The sequence below is a fragment of the Sus scrofa genome, chromosome Y (assembly GCF_000003025.6).
Source record: "Sus scrofa isolate TJ Tabasco breed Duroc chromosome Y, Sscrofa11.1, whole genome shotgun sequence".
Classification (NCBI taxonomy): Eukaryota; Metazoa; Chordata; class Mammalia; order Artiodactyla; family Suidae; genus Sus; species Sus scrofa.
Window position 1 is genome coordinate 8976863 of NC_010462.3, and position 16954 is coordinate 8993816.

At 34.7% G+C, this 16954-nt stretch overlaps 1 protein-coding gene across 5 annotated transcripts in view; it reads right to left on the minus strand.

The window, feature by feature from the left end:
* LOC110255320 (lysine-specific demethylase 6A-like) overlaps nucleotides 1–16954 on the minus strand; it is a 150023-nt gene that overhangs the window by 38914 nt on the left and 94155 nt on the right. For all 5 annotated transcript variants that reach the window (XM_021080980.1, XM_021080983.1, XM_021080981.1 and 2 more), the window contains exons 7-8: nucleotides 14328–14382; nucleotides 11664–11698 (exon numbers count right to left, since the gene is read on the minus strand). In XM_021080980.1, coding sequence (XP_020936639.1) covers nucleotides 11664–11698; nucleotides 14328–14382 — 90 coding nt within the window. The remainder of the gene's footprint in view (nucleotides 1–11663; nucleotides 11699–14327; nucleotides 14383–16954) is intronic.

Genomic DNA, 16954 nt, shown 5'->3' on the forward strand with positions numbered 1-16954 from the left:
AATTAATGATAAAAGGATCCATTCAAGAAGAGGCTATTATAATCATCAATATTTATGCCCCTAAATGGGAACACCCAGATACCTACAACATACAAACAGACATAAAAGGAAAATTGATGGAAATTCAATAATGGTAGGAAACTTTAACACCCCACTCACATCAACAGACAGATCTTCTAGACAGTAAATCAATAAGGCAACAGAAATCCTATATGACACAAAAGAAAAGTTAGACTTAACATTTTCAGGACATCACATCCAAAAAAATAAGAATATATATTCTTCTCAAGTGCACATGGAACATTCTCAAGGATCAATCACACACTGGGGCACAAAGCTAACCTCAACAAATTTAAGAGTGCAGAGATTATTTCAAGTATCTTCTATGACCGCAATGGCACGAAACTAGAACTCAATCACAATCGCATGAAAGTAAAATTCAACCACAGGAAAATAAATGAGAAAAAACTAACTACATGGAGACTAAACAACATGCTACTAATAAAACCAATGGGTCAATGAGGAAATCAAGAAGGAAATTAAAAAACAGCTTATGACAACCAATAATGAAGACAAAACCACTCAAAATCAATGGGAAGGCGCAAGAGCAGTTCTCAGAGGGATATTCATAGCAACAGAGGCCTTCTTCAAAAAAGAAGAAAAATCTCAAGGTGACAGTTTAACCCACTACCAAAATGTTAGGAAAAGAAGAACAAACAAAACCTAAAGTCAGTGGAAGGAAGGAAATCATAAAGATCAGAGAGGAAATCAATAAATCAGAGATTCAAAAAAATAGGAAAAAAAGATCAATAAATCCAAGAGCTGGTTCTTTGAAAAGGTAAGCAAAATTAACAAACTTCTTGCCAGACTCACCAAGAAAGGAGAGAAAAAGCCCAAATAAACAAAATAAGAAATGAAAAAAGAAAAATAACAACAGATACAGCAGAAATACAACCAACCATAAAAGAATACTATGAACAATTTTATGAAACTGAATATGTAATAAAAACACTCCCTATAAATTAAGGTCCAGGACCAGATGGCTTTACAGGTGAATCCTACCAAACATATAAAGAGGAACTTCTATCCATCCTCCTCTTAAACTTTTCCAAAGGTTGAAGAAGAAACACTCCCAAAGACATTTTATGACACCACCCTAATACCAAAACCAGACAGAGATACCACCAAAAAAGAAAACTACAGGCCATTATCTTTGATAAATATAGACACAAAAATTCTCAACAAAATTTTAGCGAATTGAATCCAACAATGTATAAAAAAGATCATACACCACAACCAAGTGGAATTCATCCCAGGTTCAGAAGGATGGTTTGACATACACAAATCAATCAACATCATTCATCATATTAATAAAGGAAAGTCAAAAATCATGATCATCTCAATAGATGCAGAAAAAGATCTGACAGTCCAATATCCATTCATGATCAAAACTCTTAACAAAAGTGTGGGAACATACCTTAACATAATAAAAGCCATTTATGACAAACCCACAGCCAATATAATGCTCAATGGAGAAAAGCTGAAAGCCTTCCCACTAAAATCTGGAACAAGACAAGGATGCCTACTACTCTTACCAGTGCTATTAAACATAGAATTGGAAGTCTTCACTACAGCAATCAGACAAACAAAAGAAATAAAAGGCATCCAAATTGGAAGAGAAGAGGTAAAACTATCACTGTACACAGATGATATGATACTATACACAGAAAACCCTAAGGACTCAACCCCAAAACTACTCTAACTGATCAACAAATTCAGCAAAGTAGCAGGACATAAGATTAACGTTCAGAAATCAGTTGCAGTTCTGGATACTAACAATGAAATATTAGAAAAGGAATACAAAAATGCAATACCTTGTAAAACTGCACCCCAAAAATTAAATCTCTGGGAACAAACCTGACCAAGGAGGTGAAAGACTTATATGCTAAGAACTATATTCAAGGAAATTAAAGACAATTCAAAGAAATGGAAACATATTCCATTCTCCTGGATTTTTTTATTAATTAAATTAATATTGTAAAAATGGCCATTCTACCCAAAGCAAACTACGGATTCAATGCAATCCCTATCAAATTACCCATGACATTTTCCACAGAACTAGAATAAACAATCCAAAATTTATATGGTGGTACATATACACAATGGAATACTTCTCAGCCATCAAAAAAGGCAAAATAATGCCATTTGGAGCAACACAGATGGAACTAGAGACTCTAATACTGAGTGATGTAAGTCAGAAAGAGAAAGACAGATACCATATAATATCACTTACATCTGGAATCTAATATACAGCCCAAACGAACCTTTCCACAGAAAAGAAAATCATGGACATGGAGAACAGACTTGTGGTCGCCAATGGGGAGGGGGAGTGAGTGGGATGGACTGGGAATTTGGGGTTAACAGTTGCATACTATTGCCTTTGAAATGGTTAAGCTATGAGATGCTGCTGTATAGCACTATATGACATAGTGACTATATTGTAAGATAGTCACTTATGATGGGGCACGATAATGTGAGAAAAAAGAATGTTATACATGTATATGTGACTGGGTCACCTTGCTGTACAGTATAAAACTGACAGAACACTGTAAAACAGCTATAATGGAAAAAATAAAAATTACTTTAAAAAATTATCTGACATAAATCATACAAATGTCTTCTTAGGTCAGTTTCCCAGCAGAAATAAGAACAAAAATAAACAACTGGCACATGATAAGACTTGAAAGCTTTTGCATAACAAAATAAATCATAAACAAAACCAAAAGATAACCTACGAAGCGGTAGAAAATATTTGCAAACAACGCAACCACAAGGGCTTATTTGTCAAAATATACAAACACAGGAGCCCCTGACTAGATAGAATCCATGATGGCTGGGGTTCGATCACTGGCCTTGATCAGTGGGTTAAGGTCTAGCACTGCCATGAGATGTGGTGTGGGTCACAGATGAATCTTGGATCCTGTGTTGCTGTGGTTGTAGCACAGGCTGGTAGCTACAGCTCCAATTTGACCCCTAGCCTGGGAACTTCCATATGCTACTGGTGTGCCCTAAAAAGATAAAAAGAGAAAAGCAAAATATACAAACAACTCACACAACTCAACAACAACAAAACAAACAGGAGTTCCCGTCCTGGCGCAATGGTTAACGAATCCAACTAGGAACCATTAGGTTGCGGGTTCGATCCCTGGCCTTGCTCAGTGGGTTAACGATCCAGCGTTGCTGTCATGTGTGGTGTAGGTTGCAGACGCGGCTCGGATCCTTCATTGCTGTGGCTCTGGCATAGGCTGGCGGCTGCGGCTCCGATTGGACCCCTGGCCTGGGTATCTCCATATGCCGTGGGAGCGGCCCAAGAAACGGCAAAAAGACAAGAAAAAAACAAAACAAAAAAACCCAATTGAAAAATGGGGAGAAGACCTAAATAGACCTTTCTCCAAAGACGACATAGGGATAGGCAGCAGGTCCATGAAAATATGCTCAAAAATACTTGATTTATTAGAGAAATGCAAATCAAAACTACAAAGAGGTAGCACTTCATACAAGTCAAAACTGCCATCATGACTAAGTCCACAAAAAATAAACGCTGGAGAGGATGTGGCAAGTGTAGGGAATCCTCCTACACTTGTTGGTAGGAATGGAAATTGGTACAGCTACTACGGAAAAAGAGTATGGAGGAAGCTTAAAACACTAAAAATAGAGTTACTATGTGATCCAGGTATCCAACTCATGGACACACATCCAGGAAAGATGAAAACCCCAAGTTGAAGAGATATAGGCACCCCAATATTCAGAGCAAGACTATTTGTAACAGCCAAGATATGGAGGGGACCTAAACATCCACTGACAGAGGAAAAGATAAAGAAGATGTGGTACACAGACACAATGGAATATAACTCAGCCAATAAGAAGGAGTGAAATTATGCCATTTGCAGCAACATAGGTGGAACTAGAAATTATAAGTAACTCAGAATGACAAATACCACATTGTATCAATTCTATCTAGAATCTGATATATGGCACAAATGAACCTATCTACAAAACAGAAAGAGCCTCATAGACACAGAGAACAGACCCATGGTTGCCAAGGAGGAGGGGAAGGGAGTATGATGGATGGGGTGTTTAGGGTTAGTAATGCAAAGCATTACATTTAGAAATAGATAGAAAGCAATGACATACTGTATAGCACAGGGAACTATATCCTATATGTCCATGTTTTGGGATAGAGTATGATGGAAAAAATATTAAAAAAGAATGTGTACATATATGTATGACTGAGTCTCTGCTGTACACAGAAATTGTCTGCACAGCACTGTAAATCCACTGTAATTTAAAAATAAACAAGCAAATAAACATTCCTTATCTCTTTTAACATGTGAATACAGTTGCTCTGGATAGTACCAAATACACCATATTTATCCAACTTTTTCCCAAATGACAACCATCTGAGTTATTTTGGTGTGTCGTAGTAAAGCACTTGATCTCACTGACCTGCTTTATTTTTGGTGCAAAAATCATCACACTGCATGATTACTGTCTCTTTTCCCGGAAGCAGATAGGTTTATTATTTTTCCAGATGGCCTAAAACTACTGTTATTTATATACGTACACATATTCATATACACATATGTAATATATTGGGGGTGATAAATTAGACAAATGAACACTAAAGACCATAAAATGAAGAAACTCATCTCATTCAAAAATCACACCATAGTATAAAATCTACCCATTAATGTAAGGAAATGTCCTCCAACTTTGTTGTGGAGGATTACCTACAAGGAGAAAAAGAAATACAACAAAGAAGAGCATGATAAAGCACCTACTTGTCCTTCTACAGCACTGGGGAGTACAACATTTTGAACTGAACTACTATCTTAGAAAACTGCAATCATCAAATACATCCCAAGTACGTAGACATATCTCCTCAAAATTAATACAACTTTTGGAGCTCCCATCATGGCATAGTAGTTAATGAATCCAACTAGGAACCATGAGGTTGGGGGTTCGATCCCTGCTCAGTGGGTTAAGGATCCAGCACTGCTGTGACCTGTGGCGTAGACTGCAGACACGGCCCGGATCCTGCATTGCTGCGCCTCGGGCGTAGGCTGGTAGCTACGGCTCCAACTGGACCCCTAGCCTGGGAATCTCCACATGCCATGGGAGCAGCCCTAGAAAAGGCAAAAAAACCAAAAAAAAAAAAAAAAAAAAAAATCAATACAACTTTGAAAAAGGATGAACTAAAATCAAACCAGGGGTTGTAACACAAGAGGACATTCCCCCCCACCCCTTTTTTCTGCTGAGCCTGCGGCATATGAAAGTGCCCGGGCCAGGGACAGATCCTGAACCACAGCAGTGACCCTAGCCATAGCTGTGACAACACTGGATCTTTAACCCAAGGAGCCACCAGGAAATTCCAAGATCATTTTTGTATCACACTATTGCCTCAGTGGATTATGATAATCTGTTCCCAATCTAAGAATCTGCCAGGGGAAAAAACTGAAACAAGCCCAGAAATTAAAATGATATCTGTATGTTTTCATATTAATTCATTAATGTGGTATTTAGTAAATAATTCAGAGCAAAATGGAAAAAAATAAGTAAAGATAAATGAGAGAAAAACTAAGCAAAAATAAAGGTTAAAAAATTCACATTAGAATCATCAAACTTTCAAATTAATATGATTAATATGTTCATGAAAACAATACATTTCAGCACAGAATCGGAATTTATGCAAAGTGGCATCAGATTTTTTAGGGAAAAAAGCATAACTAAAATTAAGAACTAAATGTTTTAATTGCAGATGTGATACAGAACATGAGAAGATCAGTTACCTGGAAAATACATGTGAAGAAAATACAAAAGAGGGAGAGAACGTAGAAAATACATATAAAAATGGAAGAGAGTGAAAAGCTGTTAAGCAAAAGTACTGGAGAGCCAGAGGATGACAACTGGGGAAAGCAGTTTTTGAAGAAATAATTTTCCAGTATAACATAAACAAACAACATGTATAGATTCAAGATATACAAGAAACCACAACAGAAAAGCATAAATAACTAGGTTCATGGTGGCAAACTTCAGGAATATAAATACAAAGAAAAAATTTAAGTAATCAGCAAAAAGCAACTAAATGAAACCAGGGTGAACATGTCTAAGGATCAACAACAGAATCACAAAATTCTCCATCAAGAAATAATAAAAACCTGAAGGCAATGGAAAAAAAACTTTCAAACTGTGGAGATAAAATGTGATTTCATACCTACCAAAAGCATTTATCAGAAAAAAAGAAAAAAGAATTATAGCCAACAAAACTAAAAAATTAAAATTAAAAAAAATTTTAAAGCAGAAGATTTGACAATAAAAATGAGAAAGAGCACAAAATCATGTTTAACACTATTAACATGCTTATTTAGGACCTATTTAATAAACAGAATTTTAAAATTAATAAGTTAAAAAAGATACAGAAAAGCCTGAATACAACTAACTCTACATAACTTATCAGGAGTATGCCCAAGGACAACAAAACTCATGTTCTTTCTAATAAAAACATGGATCATTAACCAAGACCAATGATATGATGGCTCAAAAAGAGCAATTTTTAAAAATACAGATGATTTAAATACTAAAAGAATAAATAACAAATTTACAATTAACAAAAACATAATTAGGACATTATTTCATCATTGTATACATTAGTCAGCACATTACATACCAGAGGTCAAAAAAAAAAGAACAAACCATAGTTAATACTAGAAAACTTCTGAAATAATAAGTGTAAGACAGACATCAAACCATATTGGAAGGAAAACTACTTTGATTCACATTGTTTCATAAAACTATAAACCAGTCATCTAAGTATGTCTGTCAAAAGCAAGAGTAACACTACATAAATTATACTGAAGGCAATTAATAAAACAAAGCAAGCATAAATAGAAGCATATAAAAGATTATTACTTTTACAAACCCTGGGAGGTCTGAACAATAAAAAACAAAAGGTGCTCACTATAGATCCCTATAAACATATCAGAAAGTATTACAAACAAATTTTTGTCAATAATGTACAGAAGAAATGGAAAAAAATCTCTTCCCCAAAACAGTATTCAACGAAATTAAAAAATCTCCGGACTTCCCGTGTGGCTCACAACAAAAAATCTAGAGCCCTCTCCGAAACTAAATAGTGACAAATACTGCTTTTTAAGGTATCTACAATCAAATCTCTTTCAATTATGAAAAGTCCAAACCTAAACAGCTTTGCCAGTAAAATCTTCCAAACATTAATACAATGTTTAACACAAAGTCTTTCCAGAGAATATTAAAATAAGGTAACATTTCCGAAGGCCTTTTGTGAAACAATATAGTCATTATTCCAAAATCTCCAGAGGGGACTACAAAAACATAAAAAGTAAAATAACCAATCTCTTTAACGAACTCAGGAACCTTGTAATATTGACAACCTAAAACTATAATGATATTCAAAAAACAATAATACTTTTCAATCAAATTATGTTTGCCTGAGACTTCAAGACTAGATTACCATTTGAAAGGTTAGCTGTAATTTGCAAATCTAGATAGGTAGAGTGAACAGATTTCTCTTTATTTCTCCCACTAACTTCAGCTAAAATTACTCAATATTGTACATAAAGCAAATGAACGTAAAGTTCTCTGGAAAATGGGGAAAAGTAACCAGCCTACTGACCTTTCACTGAGGAAGTAAATTACATAGAGCTTTTTTGGGAGTGTGCTTACTTGGTGTTTTGGGTTTGTTTGTTTTAAGCTTTTACAGTCACAGCTGGGGCATATGGAAGTTCCTAGGCTAGGAGGTGAACTGGAGCTGTAGCTGCTGGCCAAAGCCAGAGCAACACAGGATCTGAGTTTTGTCTTTGACCTACACCACAGCTTACCGCCAAATCCCTGACCTACTGAGCAAGGCCAGGATACAACCCACATTCTCATGGATACTAGCTGACTAGTTTCTGCTGTTCCTCCAAAAGAGGAACTCCAGGGTTTTTGGTTTTTATTTGTTGGTTTCAGCCCTATGTTTTCTCTTGCCTCAAAAATTCCTCACCAAGTTCTATAGAAGTAATAACTTAGAAGCACCAACAGGTAAAAACAGACAAATGTTCAAGAAAAAACAGATCTAATTAGAAGATGATACAGTGGCAGCCAGAGGAGAAAAATGGAAAATTCTCTACTCCAGCATATACCATGCAGTCTACATTTACATTTTTTTTTTTTCTTTTCTAGGACAAAAACTAACAGCAAATTTTCCCATCTAAAACCAATAATGTTTTTCATTTTGCTCAAGCCTACTTTTGTATCTTTCAGGAGTATTTTAAATTTGTTATTATATAAATTTCACATATTTCTTCTCATGTTTACTCCTTAATCTTTTTTTTTTTTTTTTTGGTCTTTTCTAGGGCCACACCCACGACATATGGAGGTTCCCAGGCTAGCGGTCTAATTGGAGCTGTAGCAACCGGCCTACACCAGAGCTATAGCAACTTGGGACCTGAGCTGCATCTTTGGCCTACACCACAGCTCACGGCAACACCAGATCCTTAACCCACTGAGCAAGGCCAGGGATCAAACCCACAACCTCACGGTTCCTAGTAAGATTCATTAACCACTGAGCAATGACGGGAACTCCTACATTCACTTTTAGTAGCACTCTACCTACACAATGAAACAGCATACAATTATATACATGTGGTATGCCAATGTCAATTTTCCATCTTGATATCATACTACAATTATAGATGTAAACACTTGAAGAAGAGATAAGGTAAAAGGTATATTCTCTCTACACATATCTATGATTTCCTGTGAATTTATCATTTTTTCAAAATAAGGAATTTGGAAAAAAAAAAACCAAACTAATGAGAATGAGAGAATAAGGGTAAACCCTACGTGCTCTTAAGAAGCCTCAGAAACCACTGCAATAAATTAATGATTTAAAAAGAATAAATACTAATCTCAGCAAATTTCAGAAAACAAAATTAATAGATATCAAGAAGATGAAAGAGAAATGATATGAGAAAATGAACACTCATTTTTATAGGTGGAAACTAGAAATATCAAAGACTTGGAAATTAATTCTCATGTTTCAATAAATTAATTTTACAAAAATATAAGTAATTTCACCAATTGTAAGCAGGTTTTTTTTTAAACAGGAGAATTACAGTGGTTTAAGAAAAAAATATTCCCTGAGATTAAGAACTCTTACAGAGTAGTTTGTGGTTCAATGGGATCGGTGGCATCTTGGGAGCACTGGGATGCAGGTTCGATCCCAACCCAGCGCAGTGGGTTATGGAGCTGCCACTGCTGCAGCTGTGGCTTAGGTTGCAACTGTGGCTCGAATCTGATCCCTGGTTCTGGAACTCCATATGCCACAGGGCAGCCAAAAAGAAAACAAACAAAAATTTTGTAAGTACCATATCAAAGTATGCTACCCACATTTTTCTTTCTGAGAATATTTTCAGTGAATACTTTATGCCCAACTTTATTACAATGGCATTGTCTATAATACTTAATAACAGCATTCTCTAACTTTTAAAGTTTCAAATGGGAAAAGTCTATAACTTTACTAAATACTCCAGTATAAAATTTAAAGTTTTCCTCCTTTGAAAAGTGAAATGAAATTAAGAGAGTTTTAGTATCTGAGAGTACAAAATGGTCATAGTACAGTCATCCCTTATTTGTGGGGGATGGATTCCACAATGCCCAAGGATACTGAAATCCACACTTGCTCAAGATACTTCATTCAAAATGGTCTAGCAGCGTTGGCCCTCTAAATCCATGATTCCATATCATAATAGGTTCTATAGGTGCAATAAGGAACTTACAGATTTCTTGAGCTAGGTATAAATTGAATATACCTTAAATCACTTTCCGCACATCAAAGGATTAAAAAAAAAAAAAAACTAACAAAAAAATTTTACGCCAAGCAAAGACTGAAAGGGGAGGTAAGAATTTTTATCTATAATAATAAATATAAGAAGGCTGCCATGCCTTAAGTGGCATATTATAAAATAGAAATTAGCAGATTAACAGGAATATCCTGCCTTGAGGGTATATAAACTCTTGATATGGAAATCTGAAGTATTTTGGGGGCAGGGGAAAAGATAGATGGGACATAGAAAGTTGATGGGAAAACTTGTTTAAGCCGCCCATGACAGCTACACCATAAGGGACACCTACCACTGCCACTTAAATTATCTCAAACTAGCTTTCTGTATCCATTTATAATAAAAATAAAAGAAGATGCCAGCATCTTTCCTGCTTTTGTATAAATCTGAGTATTACCTACCCTCACCCTGTTATTTTATACCTGGAATAAAAATAGAAGAATAGACCTCATAAATGTTTCCTATATATCAAGTGCTTTGTCACTAGAAAAGCTGCTATTAAATGGGTATTACAACTCACAACTGAAACACAATCTTCTTTTTTTTTTTTTTTTTTTTGGTCTGTTTTAGAGCTGCACCCACAGCATATGGAGGTTCCCAGGCTAGGGGTCCAATAGGAGCTATAGCTGCCAGCCTACACCACAGCCACAGCAATGCCAGATCCTTAACCCACTGAGTGAGGCCAGGGATCAAACCCACACCCTCATGGTTCCTGGTCAGATTCATTTCTGCTGCACTACCACAGGAACTTCTTCTTCTTCTTTTTTTTTTGGGGGGGAAACACAATCTTAAATGTTCAATTACTTATACTACTGATAAGTTCTGTATATTTTTTCCAGTCTCCTAGCAACTTCCTGGTTTCTGACACAAACTGTAAATTTTTTTTTAGTTGTATCTGTAGCATGCCAAAGTTCCCAGGCGAGGGATCAAACATGAGCCACAGCAGGGACAAAGCTGAATCCTTAAACTCAGGCCACAAAAGAACTCCCAGATTATAAATCTTTATGGTTCCATATATTTTAATCCAACAACCAAGCAAAACATGCCATAAAAAATTATTAAACTGAAATCATTTTTTTGTTGTTGTTGTTGTCTTTTTGCTATTTCTTGGGCCGCACCCTTGGCATGTGGAGGTTCCCAGGTTAGGCACTGAATCGGAGCTGTAGCCGCTGGCCTACACTACAGCCACAGCAATTCGGGATCCGAGCTATGTCTGCAACCTACACCACAGCTCATGCTATGCCAGATCCTTAACCCACTGAGCAAGGCCAGGGATCAAACCCGAAACTTCATGGTTCCTAGTCAGATTCTTTAACACTGAGCCATGATGGGAACTCCCTAAACTGAAATCATTTTTAAAGCCTATGTTGAAGTAATGATAATAATATTAATAAGTGACTATATTTTGTGTTACAAGTAAGATGCTGTAAAGATATTTCAATACTACAGGAAAACAGAAGAAACTGTTCTAAGACAATACCTTATATCAAATATTCATAAATATTTTGAAAAACCTCAAATTCCTTCATTTTTCTTTAATGATTTTATAACTAAGCAAAACTTGAAACACATTTAATGACTATAAAATATTAAATTTATGCCAGCATATATATCCCAAACTTAATTAAATTTACTGATATTTATTTCTCTTAAATTATGAAATTGTCTTACATAATTTTTTTCACTTAAAGCATGGATGAGGATTTTGTTTTTGTTTTCAGTAAAGTAAATTAAGACACTTACCTGGGTTTCATACAAGTGGGCAATATGAAACTGAACTATAAAGGAACATGGAAAAGGATTATTACAACGCAGCTGAGTTTAAGGTAATAAAAACACAGATAATGTAACACTTAAAACCTAAGGAAATGCTAAAACTATAGATCACAAAACTTATCTAGAAGTGCAACTTTTGTCTTTAATAGAACAATGTACAAATAAACATTATTAAAATCATTACTAGGGGAGTTCCCATCCTAGCTCCATGGTTAACAAATCCAACTAGTGGGTTAAGGATCTGGCGTTGCCTGAGCTGTATTGTAGGCCAGCAGCTACAGCTCTGATTTTGACCCCTAGCCTGGGAACCTCCACAAGCCGTGGGTGTGGCCTTAAAAAAAGACAGAAAATAAAACAAAGTAAAATCATTATTAAATAAAAATTTAATCCAATTATTTTTAACTCCAAGAAAACACAATAAAGTATATTAAAAATCAACAGCAAGTATACTAAACTAGGCAATATTAAGTAAACACAATGCTCTGAATGTACATATGTATATCTTAACATAATATTTTTAAATGTGCACCTTAAAAATACAGTAAGGTTATATTATTTAATAAAGATAGGTTTTTAACTTTTTTTTTTCTAGTTGTTTTTTTGCTTACTTTCTGGCTACAATCACAGCGTATAGAAGTTCTGGGGCCAGGGACTGAATCTACAGCACAGCAGTTGTCCAAGCCCCTGCAGTGACAACAGCAGATCCTTAACCCACTGTGCCAGAGAACTCCAAGACATGTTTTTAATGTACCCAATTTTTTCCTTTCTAGTAAATCTATTTCAATTTTTTTTCAAAGATATAGATCAGAATAATATAACTAAAAACACACATAGGAAATGATATATAGGAAATTGTAAAATATGTTTAAAAAATCAAATAAATAGAACTCATTTGCTTCTTTTTTTGACCAGAACATGAAACATTGAATGAAGACCATAAGGATCAGTAAAGCAAAACCACAATTAATTAAAACTAAATTCTAGCTATTTGCATCTGTTATTTGTCAAAAACAAATCTCTTTTATTGTTTTGTTTTAGGTTCTAACTATAAAGAACTTTAAAAATTATATGCAGAATATTTATTTATATGGAGTTTGTTGAAGAAAAAGGCTTATAGCAATTATGAAATTCTCATTAGAACAAGTACCAAGATGTTTGTTTTTCTTTTTCCTTCTCCTCCCACCCTATCCAGCTCTCTTAGCAAATGGCATATACTCTTTCTAGAAGAAGAAAAAAAAAATTTACCAATTCTTAATCTCAGCTCTTAAAAACTGTGAGTCAGTGAGCTTTCTAAGTAATCTTCTCCACATCTGGGTTGGTGAAAAAATCACTAGATAGCCATAAAATTACTAAATATAACACAGAAAAATTAACCCCGAAATTTTGTAATTAACTCTAAAATCAAGTAACTTGTGCATACAGTTACTTTTCTAACTGGTTATATACTGCAAGTTAACCAAACATCTAAGGTAGAATAAAAACATTTTCTCAGAGAAGAGGAAAATACTATCAAAAGACACTATCAGCAAAACATAACAAAAATTTTTTGAAAGTGTCATATGTAAAAATAACTTTATTTTATACATTAAATGACTTTCTTGTCACTGCCCTTTCCCAACACAGCTTTCCTTATAGCACAACATATTTAATTAATAGAAGTCTCACTTTGCTCCACTATTTGAGAGAAAGTGAATTAGGGTAAAAATAAGGAAAAGACAGGGAATCTATATCCAGTCTTCCCCATCTTCACACCCATGTAATAGATAACAATTCAGAAAAGATAATCTAACTGTCATCTTAACCCAATCTGAACTTCCTACAAATTCAGTCTCTGGTTCCACATCTCTGGCCTCAAAATCCTGTAAGGTGACAGTAATACCTTTTGTAAAGTGAAAATCTACTACTTCATCCTTAAATGCAATTTGAAAGAGGAGCAAAAATACACAAGAGGTAAGTAGTCATCAGGGAAATTTTCAAATGTAGGTACTACGATTTTGAAAAACACTGCCAAAGGGGTCTTGAAATTTAATATTTATTACAAACTATTTTTAGAATATTAAAAATATTTACTATCCTGAAGGACAATCATATAATCAAAGTTTTACTTCATGTAATTGTTTTCAAAAACTTCCACCAGACACACCCCTCACTCTAAGAATGACATATATTAACATTAAAGTAACTGTACATTTGTAAACTATTCAGAAACAAAAATACATTTCCTTTCAAGTTCCCTTTTCAAACTCTACTTTGAATACTCTAATCTTCAAAATTCCATTAACACAGGTTAAGAGTTTCAGTAACAGTCACGGCCTGTGAAATACATCATCTCAAATATATTAAAAGACACAGAACAAATATGCCTACCACAAATGATCTCTTGTGCAAAATCAGCAATTACTGTGTGTTCATCCAGTGTGAGAAACCAGACATTGCTATAGCTGTCAAGTAATTATGTTGATCAACTATCTTAAAAGTCTCTGAATTAGATATGTATTTTCTCACTCTTGTTTTCAATAACCAGAAAGAAACAATATATTTGAAAAGGTAGTTCTGGTCATTATTTGAAATGTCCCACGGATATTCTGTTTCTCAAAAGGATAAAAAATGACTGTACATGTTAATACTTACTTTCAACACTGGACAAAGTACAGGGATTAGAGTCAATCAAAGCTAACTGAAAATGCTGTAAAAAAAAAAGGTGAAGATATTAATGTACTAACATAAAGCTGCATAAAATCAGCTTTTTTGTATTTTAGGTTTTAAGAGTCTAACATGTAATAATGAAATTATATTATATAAATTAAAACAAAGTACCCAACCAAATAAAATCACTATGATTCAAAATCTACTGTGGAAAGAAAGTTACCAAGTTATGTTTACAGAAGAGTGAAAAATGGAGGATAGGTGGAAGAAGGCACAGAGAAGTACCTTTACCCAGTTATCCTATGTCTAGGGATAATCTAACCTAGGTTAGGTTAAAAAAGAATAATTCAGTATTTGATTAAAGAAAAAAAATTAAATTGTAGAAATGTTAGATGAAATGTATTTCAATTTACTACCAAAAAATCTACAAAGTTCAATGGTATCTTTTAGAACATTAATTATTATCTTAAAATGAGACTTGATTTTTTTTTTTGGGGGGGGGGGTCTTTTTAGGACCGAACTTGCAACATAAAGAAGTTCCTAGGCTAGGGGTTGAATCAGAGTTGCAGCTGCTGGCCTATACCACAGCCAGGGCAATGCCAGATCTCAGCCGCATCTACAACCTACACCACAGCTCATGGCAATGCCAGATCCTTAACCCACTTAACGAGGCCACATCCTCATGGATACTAGGTCAGATTTGTTTCCAAAGAGCCATGATGCAAACTCTGAGACTTGAATTTTAAAAATGAAAAGATAGTATCAGAATTCTCTTGAAGAATGAAGAGGCTTGTACTGATCCTTCCATATCACTGTTTTTAAGAGATTTAAAAATACAACTTATGTTGAAATTCATCTGTGAAATAAAGCTGTCCTTTTATAAAGTATGTAATTTTGTGTAAAGTATGTAGATTAATGAATAGTAAAACATGCTACATCAACTATATAATGTCACTGCTATCTATAACACATATATCTAAAATTATGATAGGACATAGTGATATTTAAAATGCCAAACTGGACATACTGACTAAAAAGTATTCTATGTGAAAAGTAATCTTCCTCAGCAAATTATAGGAATCATATTACCACGTAAAATCAAAATGAAAGCACTATGTAACTATGCCTCCTCAGCTGCAATTAACAACAAAATTAACATTTGCTACCTGATATTCATTGGGACGGGGTGGGGGGATTGAGGGAGTGGGAAGGCTGTACCAGTGAAATGAGTACGCTGCCAGGCCAGGTATCAAATCAGTGCCACAACAGTAACTAGAGCCTCAACAGTGACAACACTGGATCCTTAACCCAATAAGCCACTTAGATATATTTCTAAAAGAACTGAAAAGAAAGGTGTCTATCTAGACACTTAAGATACGAATGTCAAAAAAATGAAAACCTAAAAAGTTCATCAATAATTAAATCAATGAAATATTATTTTCCATAAAAAGGAATGGAATTTGTGTATGTACTAGAACATAGATGAATTCTGTAAACATCAAGCACTGTAAAATAAGCCAGACACAATAATGCATGATTCCACTTACATCAAGTATCTAGAGTAGTTATGTTCATAGACAGAAAGCAGAAAAGAAGGGTATCGGGGCTAGGATGTAAAAGAAATATGAAATTATTTTTTAATGGGTACGAAGGTTTTTGTTGTGATAATGGAAGACTCAGGAAATGGATAGTGACAAAAGTTGTACAGTGCTGTGAATATTTTAATGTCACTAAATTGTACAGTTAAAGTGAAACACCTCAATGTTTAAAACATTACGTTATGCGCATTTTAGTGCAATAAAATAACTGAAGAAAACAAATCTCAAAAAACATTTAGGCTAGCCTGTATGTAGGACATTTTAAAAACTTAAGGCTTCAAACATACTCTGAAATGGATTATTAACATACACATGGCCAATAAACAGCAAATACAATATTCATTCAAGAAACAGAGACTCAGGGTCAAAACGCATAAAATGATACAGATGGTACAATGCTGTAAAAAAACAAGTTTTGGACTTTATCAATGTCTAATCATGGTTGTGATAATACACATATTAGGCAAAATTCTACCATAAAGGAAACTGACGGGTGTGTATGAACTCTCTGTACTATTTTTCAAACTGCATGAAAATTTACTATAATCTGAAAATTTTAAGGTAATACTTAAATCAAAAATGGTGGGGGGAGGGGGTGTGCAAAATATCCAATATTTGAACACTCTAAATACTAGTTTGATTTTCGATTCCACAAAGCCAAATATATATCCTGGAATTCCTATCATGGCTCAGCGGAAATGAATCTGACTAGTATCCATGAAGATGCAGGTTGGATCCTCTGGCCTCATCCAGCGGGTTAAGCATCCAGCATTGCCATGAGCCATGCTGTAGGATAGATGCTACAACTCCACATCGACCCCTAGCCTGGAAACCTCCATATGCCACAGGTGAGGCCCTAAAAAGACACACACACAAAAAAACCTATCAAGAAAGATAAAGAAGGACATTGGGTAATACAAAAAGGATCAATATAAAAAGACGATGTTTTACTCTCAAATACATGCTCCTGGAGTTCCTGTCGTGACTCAGTGATTAGCCACCCCAACAAGCATC